The sequence below is a fragment of the Puma concolor genome, chromosome D4 (assembly GCF_028749965.1).
Source record: "Puma concolor isolate L17-30 chromosome D4, mPumCon1.1.hap2, whole genome shotgun sequence".
In the NCBI taxonomy this organism is placed as follows: Eukaryota; Metazoa; Chordata; class Mammalia; order Carnivora; family Felidae; genus Puma; species Puma concolor.
In genome coordinates, this window is record NC_141679.1 from 794,009 (window position 1) to 809,728 (window position 15,720).

At 44.4% G+C, this 15,720-nt stretch overlaps 2 protein-coding genes across 9 annotated transcripts in view; one reads left to right on the forward strand and one right to left on the reverse strand.

Moving 5' to 3' along the window:
• The window catches only part of CENPP (centromere protein P), a 229,459-nt gene that overhangs the window by 170,344 nt on the left and 43,395 nt on the right, over positions 1-15,720 (forward strand). The window lies entirely within an intron of this gene.
• ECM2 (extracellular matrix protein 2) overlaps positions 1-15,720 on the reverse strand; it is a 33,390-nt gene that overhangs the window by 16,047 nt on the left and 1,623 nt on the right. For 4 of the 5 annotated variants that reach the window (XM_025931544.2, XM_086684746.1, XM_086684744.1 and 1 more), the window contains 3 exons: positions 4,467-4,776; positions 2,973-3,161; positions 472-1,083 (listed from right to left, as the gene is read on the reverse strand). In XM_025931544.2, coding sequence (XP_025787329.1) covers positions 472-1,083; positions 2,973-3,161; positions 4,467-4,752 — 1,087 coding nt within the window. In that variant the 5' untranslated portion in view covers positions 4,753-4,776. The remainder of the gene's footprint in view (positions 1-471; positions 1,084-2,972; positions 3,162-4,466; positions 4,777-15,720) is intronic. The other variant, XM_086684747.1, reaches the window with a different exon arrangement.

Genomic DNA, 15,720 nt, shown 5'->3' on the forward strand with positions numbered 1-15,720 from the left:
CAGCTGGCACCTGTGGTCTCTGCGCGCCCCACAGGCTCCTGAGGAGCAGCATCCAGACACCAAGTGAAAGAGGCCCAGCCAGGAAGACTGCGTGCCATGTGACCCCACTTGGGTGATGGCCATGGATGGCCAAACTCTGGAGGCGCGTCACCTCAGCAGAGACCAGGGGCGGGGGGGAGGGGTGCGAGCAAGTGTGGGGAGGGGACGGGAGTTTTCTGCACCCTGAATGTGGGGTAGTTACACAACTGCACACATCCCATAAGTTACCACACCTCAGTAAAGCCTACTTGAGGGAGAGTCAGTGGGAAATCATGATTTGATTTGGAGAAATTTGCTTACACGTAACTATGCGGTTTATTCCACAAAGTTTATTTCTATGATCGAAGAGTGTTGAGGATCAGTTTATATTATGAAATTAAAGTAGGACTCTCACAGGGCAAGGACAGAACAACATGCGTCCACGTCTCTTACCAGCAAGCTCCAGGCTTGTTATCTCTGGTGCCGTGAGTGGTGGCATCTGTGTGAGGCCTGCGCTCATGCAGCTGATGGTCCTGTAGGACAGAGAGCACCCGCTGGGCAGAGGTGGCATGCGTCTGGGAGAGGGGGGGACCCAGGGTCTTGAGGGCATCCTGAACACGTCTCCTCTGATGGTGTCATCGTGCTCCTCTTCGTCATCGCCGTCCTCCTCCTCGTCGTCATTTTCCTCCCCCTCTCCCTCCTCTTTCTCCTCCTCCTCCTCCTCCTCCTCCTCCTCCCTTGCTGGGTGTCCTCTTTGATGGGCCTGCCTCCCCTCCTCGTGGGGTCTCTGCTCTCCCCCTTCTCTGCTCCGCCCTTCACTGAGGGGTCTCTCCTGCTCTCCGAGGTCAGCAGTCTGTTTCTTCTGCTCCTTATCTTTATCTTCTTTAATTTCTTCTTCATCCTCCTCAAACCGAAGTTCCTCTTTTTGCAACACTGGGTTCATTTCCAGCGGACAAGATGGCAGTTGCTTACAGGGTAAGTTGGTTGCTTCTCTTTGTTCTGAAGAATCACCAGAAAATTCACTTGTATCACTTACGGCTGTACCACTGAGTGGCTGGAGAGAAGCTACCAACCATGGGGACACAACAGGGGTGGGTTGTGACGTTAGCAAAAGGAAAAATCATAGTGAAAATGAGGTTAGTAAATATTCCCTCCAGGTACTTGAATGCGATATACACATGAGACACCTTTTGAAATTTTATTTCTAAGACTTGTTTTAGGCAATTTTTGTTTTGCCTGTGGCCTTAATATTTATTTTTACTAAAATGCCTGGCTACCTGGTAATAAAGAGGGAATAATGTTGTTACATGATGCACAGTGATAAGCAGTCCTGTGTGAGGTTGCAACGTGATGAGGTGCGACCTTTATCATAGATACTGCTCAGTTAATTGGGGTTATTAACAGTGTAAGCGTCTGTACCGCCAAACATAAAAAAGTGAAATGTGTATTTTGCTTGCTTGTGGTAGTGAAACTGGCTTTTGTTTGTAGATTTATTATTATTTTTGTCTGGTTTCCTTTCAGCCCCACGGGCCCAAAAGCATCTTCTGAAATTTAGAATTACAGAGAGTTTTTCTCTTTCTCCCTCCAGACTCTCTAGTCTCATTTTTACTGTGTGACCTTCTGGAAGTCCTCCTGGACTCAGATGATGCTGTTGTAAGTGTGCACAGGAGTGCTCCCCACTGTTCTGTGATGATGGGGGCAGAATGGTCAGCGGCACACGCTCGCCTGCGTTCACACTGAGCAGCAAATGGGGCCAGCCCGACAGTCACCGGAGCTCAGGGAGAAGTGAGCTCCAATGCGTGCACCTTTACTGAGTCATCTAGACATAAATCACCCGAGAAAGGAACTCAGAAAATGTAACCATTTGAAGGAATTACTTGAGATTTTGGTCCAGTATATATTATAAAGTCAGTGAGTTATTTTTTCACATCTCTGGCACAGCATGCAAAAGGAAAACAGGAAAAAATTAAGGAAAGGAAACTAAAGCTATCATATTGAAACATTTAAAATCCTTCCTGTATATCCAAGTTTATTTTTCCAAAATAGCCACAGCATTTCAAGATTATCCCAAGTCCTTTGAAAAATGTCTGATAATTTCTAAATCTTGCCTGTATATTTGGTAACATTTTTTAAAGGCATAATACCTTAGTAAAAAAAGTGTAAACCAAAATGCAATTCCTAAATATTCTGAAGTTCTTCTTGGTAGACATCCTCTGTAGACACCCACCCTGTGACCGTCCATCTACCTCAACTGTAGACCGGAAAAGATGTCTCTGTTCTTTCCCATCAGATTATTTACCACGTTTGTTTATTTCATCAGTCACTAACTAGGCTCTTCCTGGGGACCTGCGCCTCCCTCTCGAGAGTCGTCTGTCGCTCAGATATGAGCCCCATGAGCGTAGGGGACAGCAGACATGCACCAGGCCACGTGGCCAAGATGTGGGCCCTGCTTCAGGGCCATGCTCGCACATGTCCCCAGATGACCCGAGCAGTAGTGAGAGCGAACAGGCTGGACGCATTGGGCTCTTTTCTCTCCAGATGCAAACCGCCTCTCCCTCTGTTCCCCAAGAGTTCTTCATCTTCGTTGGTGGTCTAAACGTACCCACCCTGAGTCAGATTAAGGGAGACCCCGCGTGTAATGTGGGAACTGTGGGCTATGTCAGCTTTGTCACTGCTTCTCTGAAGCTGAGAGTCTGTGTGCAGTGTGGTCTGGTCCAAGTTTATGCATTCTGACAGAGCTGGGACTATAAAGCCTAGATCATTTAGTTCCGTCTCCTACCATGCATTTTCCCAAATAACGTCTATGTTTGTCATCACTGTGCCAGTATCTTCAGTACCTTGATGACTAGTTTACCATAATTTAATTTAAAACTTAAGGCAGTGACAAAACAAAAACAAATGTAAGTTGAAGACTCCGTCACTTGTGATATTTTGTTTCAGCTAAATACTTATACCAGTATCCACGCAGACTGGACAGCACTCTCCTTCCGGTGTGATGGTTTGGGGGCATGTCAGAGGGGGGCACACGGTTTCATCGCAAAGCACCCTTCCATTGGAGCAGAGGCAGGTCGTGCATGGCTCAGGAGACCACACAGCTTTGTTGTACATGGTCATCCTGTTTACCAGACAGTGTCCCTTCTTTCCTGAAAGAGAAGCAGGGACACAGTAAGTTCCTGCGTGTGTTTGCACACAAAGTAGGTAGATCCAGAGATGTAACCCCCAGCGGGGTGTCCTCCTGCTCTCTCAGCCTCTCACTCAGGCTCTGAGAGTGACCAGCCTGGTGGCCTGACTCTGAACTGCGCCTCCACACTGTACCTGTCGGGGTGACTAAGTTATACAACAGCATCCACCACCCCAGGCATCAGGGATTCCTTATCCATGCTGTGTGTCCAGTGTGGGCACACGGCCTCTGCACAGGATGGCCACCCAGGAATAATCAGCGGGCTTCATCTGCAAGCAGGCTGCCCTGATGGCCAAAGCAGAGAGAATGGAAGTTTGCAAATCCCAGACAAGCCCCAAAAGCGTCTCATTATGTTGACCCCAGCAAATGAGATGGCCGTACCTAATTTCAGAAGAGACGTGGCAGTACAGCTCCATCCGGTGCCAGAGAGCAGGGCAGGGACAGCCCCAGTGGTGAGCCCACGCCCCAGACCTGCCGGTGTGCAGACAGGACAGCCAGGCCACAGAGCCTGCCTCTGCAGTGCCTCTGACACTGGTTCCCAAGGAGACAGTGCACCTGTCCCTTCTTTGAGAACTGCTGTGTTGCGGAAGGACAGCTCCCATGCCTCCATGTTCACCCTTGTACCGTGCACAGTGCAGTGGCCTTCAGTGCCTCCATTTCCAATGCACAGCGTTGCACACAGGTGGGTGAGTGTGTCACCCAAGAAGGCCAGTAGACAGCCTGCTTTGACGTGAATGTTAGGGGAGATGCTGTCCTTCCGACCCAGTATCATTTCTGATACCTCTCCTTTGTGGGACAAGCTACCATCCCCAACTCCCACCCTCGGGGGGGCTCTCACGTTCGATCCGCCCTCCCCCTCCCCACTGTGCTCACCTAACTCAGGCCCTGGTTAACAGCCCTGTGTTCAGTCATCGGAATAATTTATTTCTGTATCCTATATGATCTATCACTATAAATGAAAAAGCAGCTTACAACTTTTTATGTATATTATCTATATTAGGAATATAACTATGTCAAATACATGGCACAGTAAACAGACCAGAAATTAATAAACGAAAATAGTAACTGGGTTTTATAAACATCGTTGTGGGATAACTTTTTTCTTTTCCAATAATTTTATGTTACAATTACATTCTATAAATGAAATTTTAAATTATTTCAAACTTTATCATTAGATTAAACCAAAAGATAGTACAGTAATATGAAAAAAAACTTTTTTTGGAAAATTGTCCTCATGGAGGTTCTGTTTCTCTCACTGGGCTCTTACCTGGTAACACGTTATAACTTGATTCTACTCCAAGAAAACCTACAAAAGAGTCAAACTTTTCCTCTGTGCTGTAGTCCAGGTTCAGCACGGGACGTGTTGCTCCAGGTGTGACCATTGTCCGCTGGTCCCCCAGCTGCCTGCTGGACCTGCGGGCAGGCGAGGAGCTGCCCCTCAGTCTTCTGTGGTGCATCTTCCTCCGCTGCTTCCTAGGTGCTTCTTCATTTTGTCCAAAGTCAGTTTGACAGATGACGAGCAGAAGGAAACAAACCAAACCTGCAAACTTCATGCTGGCTTTTCCACCATCCAATTTCTAGAATGAGAAGGAAGCAGAATTTCGGATTTAGTGGTACCTAATTTTCACCTTTGACAACTGGGCTTATTGCTCATATGTATGCCTCAGCAGCATCTTTGAGAAATGACACACATCATCTGTGGGCTATCTGCCCAATAAAAATCAAAGAACTTTTAATATCTTTACCTTCATACCAAGCATGAACAAACTTGTATAAAGAACCAGGTATTAAATATTTTGGACTTTACAGGCTATTCGTCTTGAACGTTATCATGTGAAAACAGACAACGGTACGCAATGGCTGTGCCAGTAACACTCCCATGTACACAACAGTGGGTTGGACATGGCCTCCAGGCTGTGGTTTCCTGAGTCCTCTCTGGATCACTGTGTTGTGGGTCCTCAGAGGTTATCCAGGGTCGCTGTACCTGTGTGCCAGGTCATCCTCTGACCAGCGCCACCCACAGTCCTTTCCCCCAGTGCTTTTTTTTGTTCTCTTATCCTCTCGCTTTATGATTTTCTTTATTGGGATGAGGGGGTACGGCTACACCCTATAAAACTAACAGGAAACTGGAATCAGTTGTAAAGACATAAGACGGACAAAGAAGAACTCTTAATTAGCCTGTCTCAAGGGTAGTGCAGGGTTCTGCGTGAGGTGAAGTTGAAAATACACTGGAGACATGAATACTCTACTCCTGGTGCTGTGGACTCAGTGTGGTTGTAGCCCTGTGCTCACACACATTGGTGCGGGCATGTGAAGTCAGGTAGCAGAGAAAGTGAAGAGTAACCCTCTACAAGGTGATTGATTGTGGGGCCGGTTGACAGATTCACCCGGCCACGCACTTGGGCCCATGGTTAGTCCTACAGGGAAGGTCTGCAGCACACATGGCCTCTGAGCTTAGAGTCAGTTTCTCCACCCTCACCCCTGCCTAGCAGCTCTCCCCTCTGCTCTTCATTCAGGTCCTCTTGCTGTCAGTACCCCAAGATAGAGCCAGGGGTGTATGGAGGAGAGTCTGAACCCTCAACAATGCCAGGGACCCAGGATCGTTAGTAAAGGAGCAGCCTTGCTTGGTGATGGGATTTACCCCACTCCTCACCAGCCTGCCTTGGTCACCTCTGTCAGTCAGAACAAAATTGTTAACTTCAGAAACCATCACCCTGGCAGAAATGGTGAGCATTAAGGTGATGTTATGTACAGACTAAATTTCCAAGCTGCAAAGGAGGGATTTTGAAGGCTCATAGGGCCAAAAAGTGGCCATAGACTGTTGACCCAGTAATCTTATTGGCACCTTGGGAAATAGACCAGAGACCCTCTGAGCACTGGATTCAACCTTTCTGCATGAAATGAAGTCCTCTGTTAGCATCAGATGCTACTATAGTATAGGTCAGCTTCACAACCTGTGGGTAAGTTGTGGGGATCCCAGAGGACAACTGTGAATGGAAAACCACATTCGGGGGGTGAGGCAGGCCTTCCCCAAGCCACTATGCCCCCACAATGAGATACAACTATCCATCTATTAGAATGGCCAAAATCAACACCAAATGCCAGTAAAGATGTGGAGCAGCAGAAACTCACATTCATGGCTGGAGGGAATACAGATGGGTATAGCCACTTTGGAAGACACTTTGGCAGTTTCTCAGAAACACACTCTTACCATGTAATCCAGCAGTCATGCTTCTTAGTATTTACCCAAGAGAGTTGGAAACACATGCCTACACAAAATCCTGCACACAGATGTTTACAGCAAACTAGGAAGCAACCAAGACGTCCTTCAGTAGGTGGAAGGATAAACAGTAGTCCATCCACACAGGTAATATTATTCACCACTAAAAAGAAATGGCTGTTGGACCATGAAAAGACAGGGAAGAAATAAACACACATCACTAAATGAAAGAAGCCAATCTGAAAAGGCTACTATAATATTCCAACTCTGTGACATTCTGGAAAAGGCAAAGTTGTGGAGACAGTAAAGAGAGTTGCTGCCAGGAGTGGGTGCCGGGGGTGGGGGGAAGGGGCAGGTAATGAATCGATGGAGCACAGAGGACTTTTAGGGCACTGAGAATATTCTGTATAATACTGTAATAATGGATACTACCATTACACACGTGTCCAAATCCATAGAACGTATACCACCAAGCGTGAGCTCTAATGTAAATTCTGGACTTGGTGATAACGGTGTATCAATGTCATTTGTCAGTTGTGAACCTAAATCTGATCATTGTCGTATATCAAAAAGTTAGTGCTAATACCGTGCTTGATTTTGAAGTATGTTTACCGCTTACGATCAGGAAAAAGAAAAGATGTTTGGTCTCACCACTTTTAGTCAACATTTTATTGAATATTCTAGCCCGTATAGTAATGTAAGACCAAGAAACAAAATGCATCCAGACTAGAAAAGAAACTGTTCACAAATGTCTTGTTCGTGTATATAGATAATCCCATGGTGCCTACATAAAAAGCTACAACTGATTTTAGCAGGGTTTCAGGATATAAGATCAATATACAGAAGTCAGGATTATTTCTACATGCTAACAACAGTAAAGAAAACAAAGTTAAAGGGGTGCCTGGGTGACTCAGTCGGGTAAACAACCTACTTTGGCTCAGGTCATGATCTCACAGTCTGTGGTTTTGAGCCCCACGTCAGGCTCTGTGTTGACAGCTTGGAGCCTGGAGCCTGCTTCAGATTCTGTGTCTCCCTCTCTCTCTGCCCCTCCCCTGCTCATGCTCTGTCTCTCTCTCAAAAATAAACAAACATTAAAAAAAAAAAAACCCAAAGTTAAAAATACAACACCATTTATAGGGGAGCCTGGGTGGCTCAGTTGGTTAGGTGGCTGACTTCGGCTCAGGTCATGATCTCGCGGTCCGTGAGTTCGAGCCCCGCGTCGGGCTCTGTGCTGACAGCTCAGAGCCTGGAGCCTGTTTCAGATTCTGTGTCTCCCTCTCTCTGACCCTCCCCCGTTCATGCTCTATCTCTCTGTCTCAAAAATAAATAAACATTAAAAAAAAAATACAACACCATTTATAAAAGCATAAAAATGTGAAGTACTTAAAGATACTTCTGACAAAAGTTGTCCAAGATTGCAGCCCTGAAAACCATGAAGGATTGCTGCAGAAAATGGAAGAACTGCATAGGGTATGTGTGCTGTGTGTATAGGTCAGATGACTCAGATTTAAATTCTCAATTCTATAATCGATAGTTTGTCACAAAGCCAGTCAAAATTCTAGCAGGCTTTTTTGCTTATTTTTTTTAATGGCAAGATGATTCTAAAATTGCTGTGGGAATGTAAAGAGCCTACAATAGCCAAAGCAACTTTGGAAAAGAGAATAAATTTGGAGGACTACCACTACCTGATTTTCGATACTTATTGCAAATATGGGGAAATAAAGATAGTGTGATACTGATGTGAAGACAGACAAGTAATCAGTGGGACAGAAGAGAGTGTTCAGAAATAGACCAAGCCTACATGGTCAGCACGAGGTGCACAGTCATGTATCATACAAAGAATCGACCATAAATATAACAGCAAAAAGTATAAACTTGTAGAAGAACACATAGAGAGAAATTTTGGTGACCTTGGATTTAGCACAGATTTCTTAAGTACAGCAATAGAGAGCATGATATTTATTTTTTAATTAGACTTCATCAAAATTAAAGGCTTTTTGTCTTCAAAAGATGTTGTTAATAGTAGGAAAATGCCACATACTGGAAAAAATATTTGCAAAACATGTATTCAACAAAGTACTTGTATCAAGAATAAAGAAGGGGGCGCCTGGGTGGCTCAGGCTGTTAAGCATCCAACTTCAGCTCAGGTCATGATCTCACAGTTCGTGAGTTTGAGCCCCGCATCGGGGCTCTGTGCTGACAGCTTAGAGCCCGGAGCCTGCCTCAAATTCTGTGTCTCCCTCTCTCTCTGTTCCTCCCCTGCTCATGCTCTGTCTCTCTCCCTCCTTCAAAACATAAATAAAAACATTAAAAAAAAAAATAGAATAAAGAAGTATCACAGTTCTGACATGAAAAGAAAACCCAACTTTTAAAAGCCCAAAGCTTTGAACACACTTTACCAAAGAGACACGCAAGGCGTATAAGCACATGAGAAGATGCTCAAAATCCTTAGTCATTGGGAAAATGCAAGTTAAAGCCTCAATCAGATACTAGCACGCATCCGTCAGAATGAGTAAAATTAAAAGGATAAGCCACAGCAAATGTTGACAAGTAGGCAGAATAACTAGAATTCTCATTCAGTGCTGTTGGAAATGTAAAACAGCATAAACATTTTCGGAAAACAGTTTGGCAGTTTTTTTTAAAGTTACATGTGCGTCTGCCATTTACCCAGCCATTCTGCTACTGTTTACCCAAGAGAAATGAAAACATATGTCCACACACATATTTATATGTGAATGTTCATGGCAGCTTTCTTTGTGCTCGACAAAAAGTGGAAGACATCCAAATGTCTATCAATGTGTTAGTGGATAAACAGCTTGTAATGTATCCATACCATGGAATACTACTTAGCAACAGTGATAAGTAAATCTCAAAATAAATATGTTGAATAAAAGAAGTCTCATACAGAAGGACATATACACAATTCCATTGTAGAAAACACAAACTCTTCTGTAGGAAAGCATACCCATGTCTGCCTCGAGGCAGGGGCATGTAGATTACCAGGAGTCATGGGGATCTTTTGGAGATGATGGATATATTCATTTTCTTGATTGTGTTATGGTTTTACAGGTGCACTTTACATATGTGCACTTTAATTTTCAACTCTCCTCACCACTGTAGTTGGGTTGGGCTACTACCTTGATGTTGGGAGTCCAAAGGCGGCTATTTGGAATCACATATCTCTGTCACATAATGCGCAAAATCCCCAGTTGTGTGAACTTCTTAGCATTGTTGTAGGATCTCACACTTTCCTCAGACAGAGGTGGAGTTGTATCATGGGGTCCTTGGAGACCAGGCTCTGGGCTTGACAGGTTAGATCAGAAGTCAGGAAATTGGAGTAGGGGCCAAACTGAGTCTGCTGCTTGTTTGTATACAGCCTACAAGCTTAAGATGGCTTTTGTGTTTTTAAATTTAAAGGTTTTAAGATTTAAAAGAAGAGTAATAATTCATGACAGATCACATAAATTGAAATTTCATTATCTATACATAAAGTTGTATTGGAGCAGCCATGCTCGTTTATTTGTGTGTTACTTTCGGGGACTTCTCCGCTAAAGAGCGTGATTGGGTAGTTTCAGTAGATGCTAACATTTATTTGGCCTGCAAAATTTAAGTACTTTGCAGCACAAGGTTGCAGCCCACCACTGAAAGCAGTGCTTCTCAGCCAGAGAGTTTTGTCCATGGGTCCCATTTGGCAGCATCTGGACTCTCTTCAGAGTCACTGTTAGGAGGGGCTCTCCCAACTCCCTGTGTGTGGGAGGGCCCGGGTGCTGCTGGAGGTCTTACAGAGCCCAGGACCACCCACCACGACAGAGGAACCAAAGGGCCCAGCATGTCGGAAGTGTCTAGATGGAGAAGCCCCTGTTGAGAGGAACTCATACAGAGGTTTTTAATCCAGACAGAGGCAGGCGGTTTACAGGCACATCTAATGAATTCTAACTAGATGGGGTCTTCTAGTGGTCTTCTAAAATTAAACAGACCCCTTGCGCACGATGATCTTCCCCCCGAGGTTTACTCTGACTCTGAGGTGCTGTTTTCTTTTGCTCGGTTTCCAAGTCTCACACGTGTATGCTCGCTCGTGTGGCCAGAATTGCGTGTTCCTTGAGGAATGATCCCACTTCCATTCTGTATTCTGTTGTGCTCAGGTGAAGCTTTGTCCTCGTAACCTTGGCCGTTTATAACAGTGGCACTCTGCTGTGTGCAGCTCAGACTTTCAGTGAGTCCTTGAAGCTCTCCTCCGTTTCCAGCTGTGGGGGATTCATCATCATCTGGGCTCAGACAGCTCTGTCAACAGGGTCTTCTTAGGTTGAGCTCCAGTCTGTTGTCCATAGGAAAGCCCAAAGAAATGTAAAAATACAAGCCATGGGGGTATCTGGCTGGCTCAGTGGGAAAAGCATGTAACTCTTGATCTCAGGGTCATGGTTTGAGCCCCACATTGGGGTAGAGATTACTTAAATAAATAAACTTTTAAAAGATAAAGATACAGGCCGCGTTCACATAGGTTTCTCTCTCCAGAGTTCATAATCTTTTTTTATCATTTGTTCTTAAAATGTTTAAATTTGAGGGGCGCCTGGGTGGCTCAGTCGGTTAAGCATCTGACTGCGGCTCCAGGTCGTGATCTCACCATTGGTGGGTTCAAGCCCTGCATCTGGCTCTGTGCTGACAGCTCAGCCTGGAGCCTGCTTCAGATTCTGTTTCTCCCTCTCTCTCTGCCCCTCTCCCGCTTGTGCTCTGTCTCTCCCTCTCTCTGTCTCAAAAATAAATAAATATTGAAATTTTTTTAATAGTCAAATTTGTAAAAGTAGCGTATATGTTTTAAAAACTCAAAATGGTGCGTATGTTTATAAGGCAGAAAAGACACATTGCCTTGATCGTAATTCATTGTTCAGTACAAGGGGTAGGCACACTTTTTCTCCAAAGTTGAGAAGATAAATATTTTAGGCTCTGAGGTCCAACAGTCTGTTGAAACTTCTCCACTTTGCTGCGATAGCCCAAAGTAGCTATAGACACTAGGTGAACAGACAGGCAAGACTATGTAACTATGGTGTTTTGTTTAAAAAACAGAATTTGGCGAATGGGCCCTAGCTTCCCACCCTCTAGTTTACTGCGTCTTTCAGGACCCCTCTAAACAGTTTGGTGATGGACATTTAAATTCTTTGCCAATTTTTTGTGATTATAGATATTATGCATGTATCTTTTGGATGTATTTTTGTATTCTTAATTTTAATTTTCAGTTTACAAATATAATAATAGAGTCTCCTTTGGTTTTGAACTATGTTATCCCTTGGGTTTATTTTTGAACGTAGTTTAATATTTATAAGTCACTTTGGTCATGTTTATTAATATATTTTGAGACTGTGTTATAGGTATATTCAAATCTAAAATTGTTAGATCTTTCCAGTGCTTTTATCATTAGGTACTTTTTATATTGCTAATAGTGCTTTTTGTCGTAAGATCTACTTTGTGAGATATTATAGCTGATAGTCTTATATTTTCAATATACTTTCTATTTGCATATCATGGAATTTTTTTAATGCAGTGTGACAATCTTTGTCTATTAATTGGAACATTTAGTCTCTATTTAACGTTAACACTTGACATGTTTGAGTTTAAATCTGTTTTCTGACTATTAGCTTTCTATTCGTTCTGCTTGCTTGTTTTGTTTTGTTTTTCTTGCTTGCTTGCTTTTTTAAATTGATGACTGAGTTTTTCTTGTTCTGTTAGTAATTTACACTTTTTACTATTCTGCTCTTTGTAGGGATTACCACATACATCTCAGCCTGTCACATCTGGTATAAACCAGAGCCTTTCTGTCCTCCTGGACAATGTGAGGCCAGGACAGCCTCCTTCTGTCCCTCAGCCCAGCACCGTGCCACTCTTGTCACATTACTTCTAGATACATGTGACGTCCTCAGAAGATGATGGTGATTGTCATTTAGATCAGGCTCTCCCAGCCTTGGCACCACTAACATCTGGGTTGGAGAATTTGTATTTGTATATTCAGTAGCATCCCTGGCCTCTGCCCAGTAGATGCAGCCAGCACCTTCCCTTCGCTCATGGCGAGCAGAAATGTCTTCACACCTTATGTGCTGGGCGATGGAGGGAATCCTCCTGCCCCAGCTGGGACCTCCTGTGTTACAGTCACCTGAACATTTACTGTTTTCTTTCTGCCCATTCCGTCCCATGGTTTCAGGCTTCTGTCAGGGTTCCATTCTTTCTGATTTAAGAACACTTTTTAGTAATTCCTTTAATGCAGGACTACTGGTGACCACTTCTTTTTGTGTGTGTATCTGAAAATACTTATGTTTTATGTCATTCTGGAAGAATGCATTTGCTGGACATGGAATTGTAGGTTGACAAGTTTTTTGTTTCAGCATTTTGAAGATCTCATTCCAACATCTTCTTGTTTCCTTAATTTTGATTGAATATTCATCTGCCCACCTGATTATTTCTCCTTTTTAAAAAAAAAAAAATGTTTATTTTTGAGAGAGAGAGAGCCTGCGTGAGCAGGGAAGGGGCACAAAGAGGGACAGAGGATCCAAAGCAGGCTTGACGCTTTCAGCCCAGAGCCCGAGACAGGGCTCAAACCCACAAACCACGAGATCATGACCTGAGCCAAAATCGGACGCTTAACCAACTGAGCCACCCAGGCACCCCTATTTCTCCTTTAAATAACTTTTTCTGCTGGCTGCTTTATCTAAGATTTTCTCTTTGGCTTTGGTGCTCAGCTCTTTTGCTGTATGGTACATAGATAGGATTTTCTTGTTTTTGTCGCCTTTGGGATTTATAGCACTTCTTGAATCTATGGCCTGGAGACTCATCAGCCCTTCTCTCCACCCAGTACTTTCCTACTTCGTCCTGAGTGTGTTTAGGGCCACATTGGTAGACATGATGGCCTCCTCGTGGTGTCTTCAGTGCGTCTACCCTCTCTTGTCGTCTCTATCCCTGTCTGCCTGTGAATTGTCCTGGTTATGCTTTTAACCTGTGTCGCAGTTCATGAATTCTCTCTTCCACTATTAAATACGTCCGTTGACTTCCTTGTTTCTGTTACTGTGGGATTTTTGTTTTTGAGTTTTCAGTGAGTTCTTCTCATGGTTTTGATTCTCCACTGAAATTTTCAGTCTTGTCTTTTACTTTTTGAACATGTTAATCACATTCTTCCTAAAGTCTATGTCTGAAGACTCCCACTTTCTGAACACTTGATGTATCTGTTTCTGTTGTCTTATTTCCCTGGGATTATAGCCGCATTGTACTATTTCTTCCTATGCCTGATGGCTTTTGATTGAGCACCAGATATTGTATAATGAAAAATTAGGGAAATACTTGGAAGCCTTAATGATAAATTCTTATCCCAGAAGGATTTACATCTGCTTCAGGCATTAGGGTGAGGGCACTACCAGTTATAGACTGAATGTTCTGAAGCTGAGCCTTGCTATGTCTGCTTATGGATCACACTGGGTCCCAAACCAGAGCGGGGGACCTCACTGGCATCACCCTCCCTGTCATCCTGCTTCCAGCGTAGCCCCGTTCCTAGGGCTTTATTTCTCTCTTGCCTGCTGAGGCTGTTTTAAAGCTATACTCAATTCTTGGGGTGACTGGGTGACTCAGTTAAGCGTCCAACTTTGGCTAAGGCCATGATCTCATCATGCCGTGAGTTCAAGCCCCACGTCAGGCTCTGTGCTGACAGCTAGGAGCCTGGAGCTTGCTTCCGATTCTGTGTCTCCCTCTCTCTCTGCCCCTCCCCCATTCACTCGCCCGCACGTGCTTTCTCTCTCTCAAAAATAAACATTAAAATTTTTTTTTAAATACAAAAATTAAGCTACATTTAATTGTCTGCTGCCTCTTCTGGACCCTCCTTCTAGATGCCTTCAGAAGAAAAGTTGTTCAAAACCTATTTGGTTTCAGTTCTATCCCAAATATTAGTCCTGCTTTTTCCCTCTCTATTCTAATTATTCTCAACAGCTTTTGTTCTGAATTCCTTACTCTGCTATTATCAGAACCAGGAGTTCCCTCAGATTACTGTTATTTTCTGTTAAAATAATCCTCTTTCTCTAAAAGAATGTTGCGGGTTTTAAAAATTTTGAAATCTTGTGTCAGAAAATATCATTGGTTAATTGGAAATAGAATAATGATTTCAATCCTTTTCTTCCAAAACTTTATAGCTGTTGTCCATTTTCACTTTTTTTTTTTTTTAATGTTTGTTTATTCTTGAGAGAGAGAGAGAGAGAGAGAGATTGCAAGCAGGTGAGGAGCAGAGAGGGAGGGAGACAGAATCCGAAGCAGGCTCCAGGCTCTGAGCTGTCAGCACAGAGCCCAACACGGGGCTCGAACCCAGGAACCGTGAGATTATGACCTGAGCCGAAGTCGGACACTTAACCGACTGAGCCACCCAGGCACTCCTCTATTTACTTCTTATCTCTGCTGTTACTGATGAGAATCCAACCCAAATCTGGGTCTTATCTCTTTGTGAGAAATCTTTTTTTTTCTCTCTCTCTATGGAAGTTTTTTTTTTTCATATTTTCAACTCCTCTTTAATATTCAGAAGTTTTACTATAATGTGTAGGGTTGTTTTTTGTTTGTTTATCCTTCTTGGGATCTTTTAGCCTAAGGCCATCTGTCTTTTGCACACAAGCTGTCCTCTACTGTGCCTCTGCCTTCCTCTTTGTCCTCTTCCCCCAGTGCAGCCTCATTCTCCTGCTCTTCCTCTGCCTGAGGCCTGAAGGAGGGGGTTCTCCTCCTTGGGCTGATGGCCCCGCACATAGCCGCCGCCAAGGTTGTCCTGTCCGCCAGCCTCAGCATGCAGACTTGCGTTCAGTATGTATGTCCACTAATTACTGCAGCCTCTTCAGAACCTCTACTGGACATCATTGAATTGGAGCTACATTGGAACCAGTTTTTGTGATCTGCTTTGGTTTTAGTAGAACTAACATGAAAAGTCATGAAAGGAGCAATCCCTTCGCCAATGGGCAGTGGACCCTGGAGGAGTCGTTTCAGAGAGCAGGGATCGGAGGGAGGCAGTATGTGGGCTGGGCCAAGAGCCAGGATGGGGGCGGCAGGAGGGGCCAGGGACGTGGCTGTGGTGGAGAGCGTGCACTGCGCTCTGCGTGAGAATTCACGGACATTGTCCTGCATTAACGGTCGTCTGTGCGGACGCCCCGTCTTGAACCAGGTGCAAGTTTTGTCCGGCCCTGGACGGGGTTTAGGAGGACGCCCAAGAGGGTCTCCAGCACCCGGGCGGCCCCTTGTCCTCCCGGAAGCACTCGCTTGACAGGACCAGGCCTGGGCTTGCTCACCCCAGGGCCCC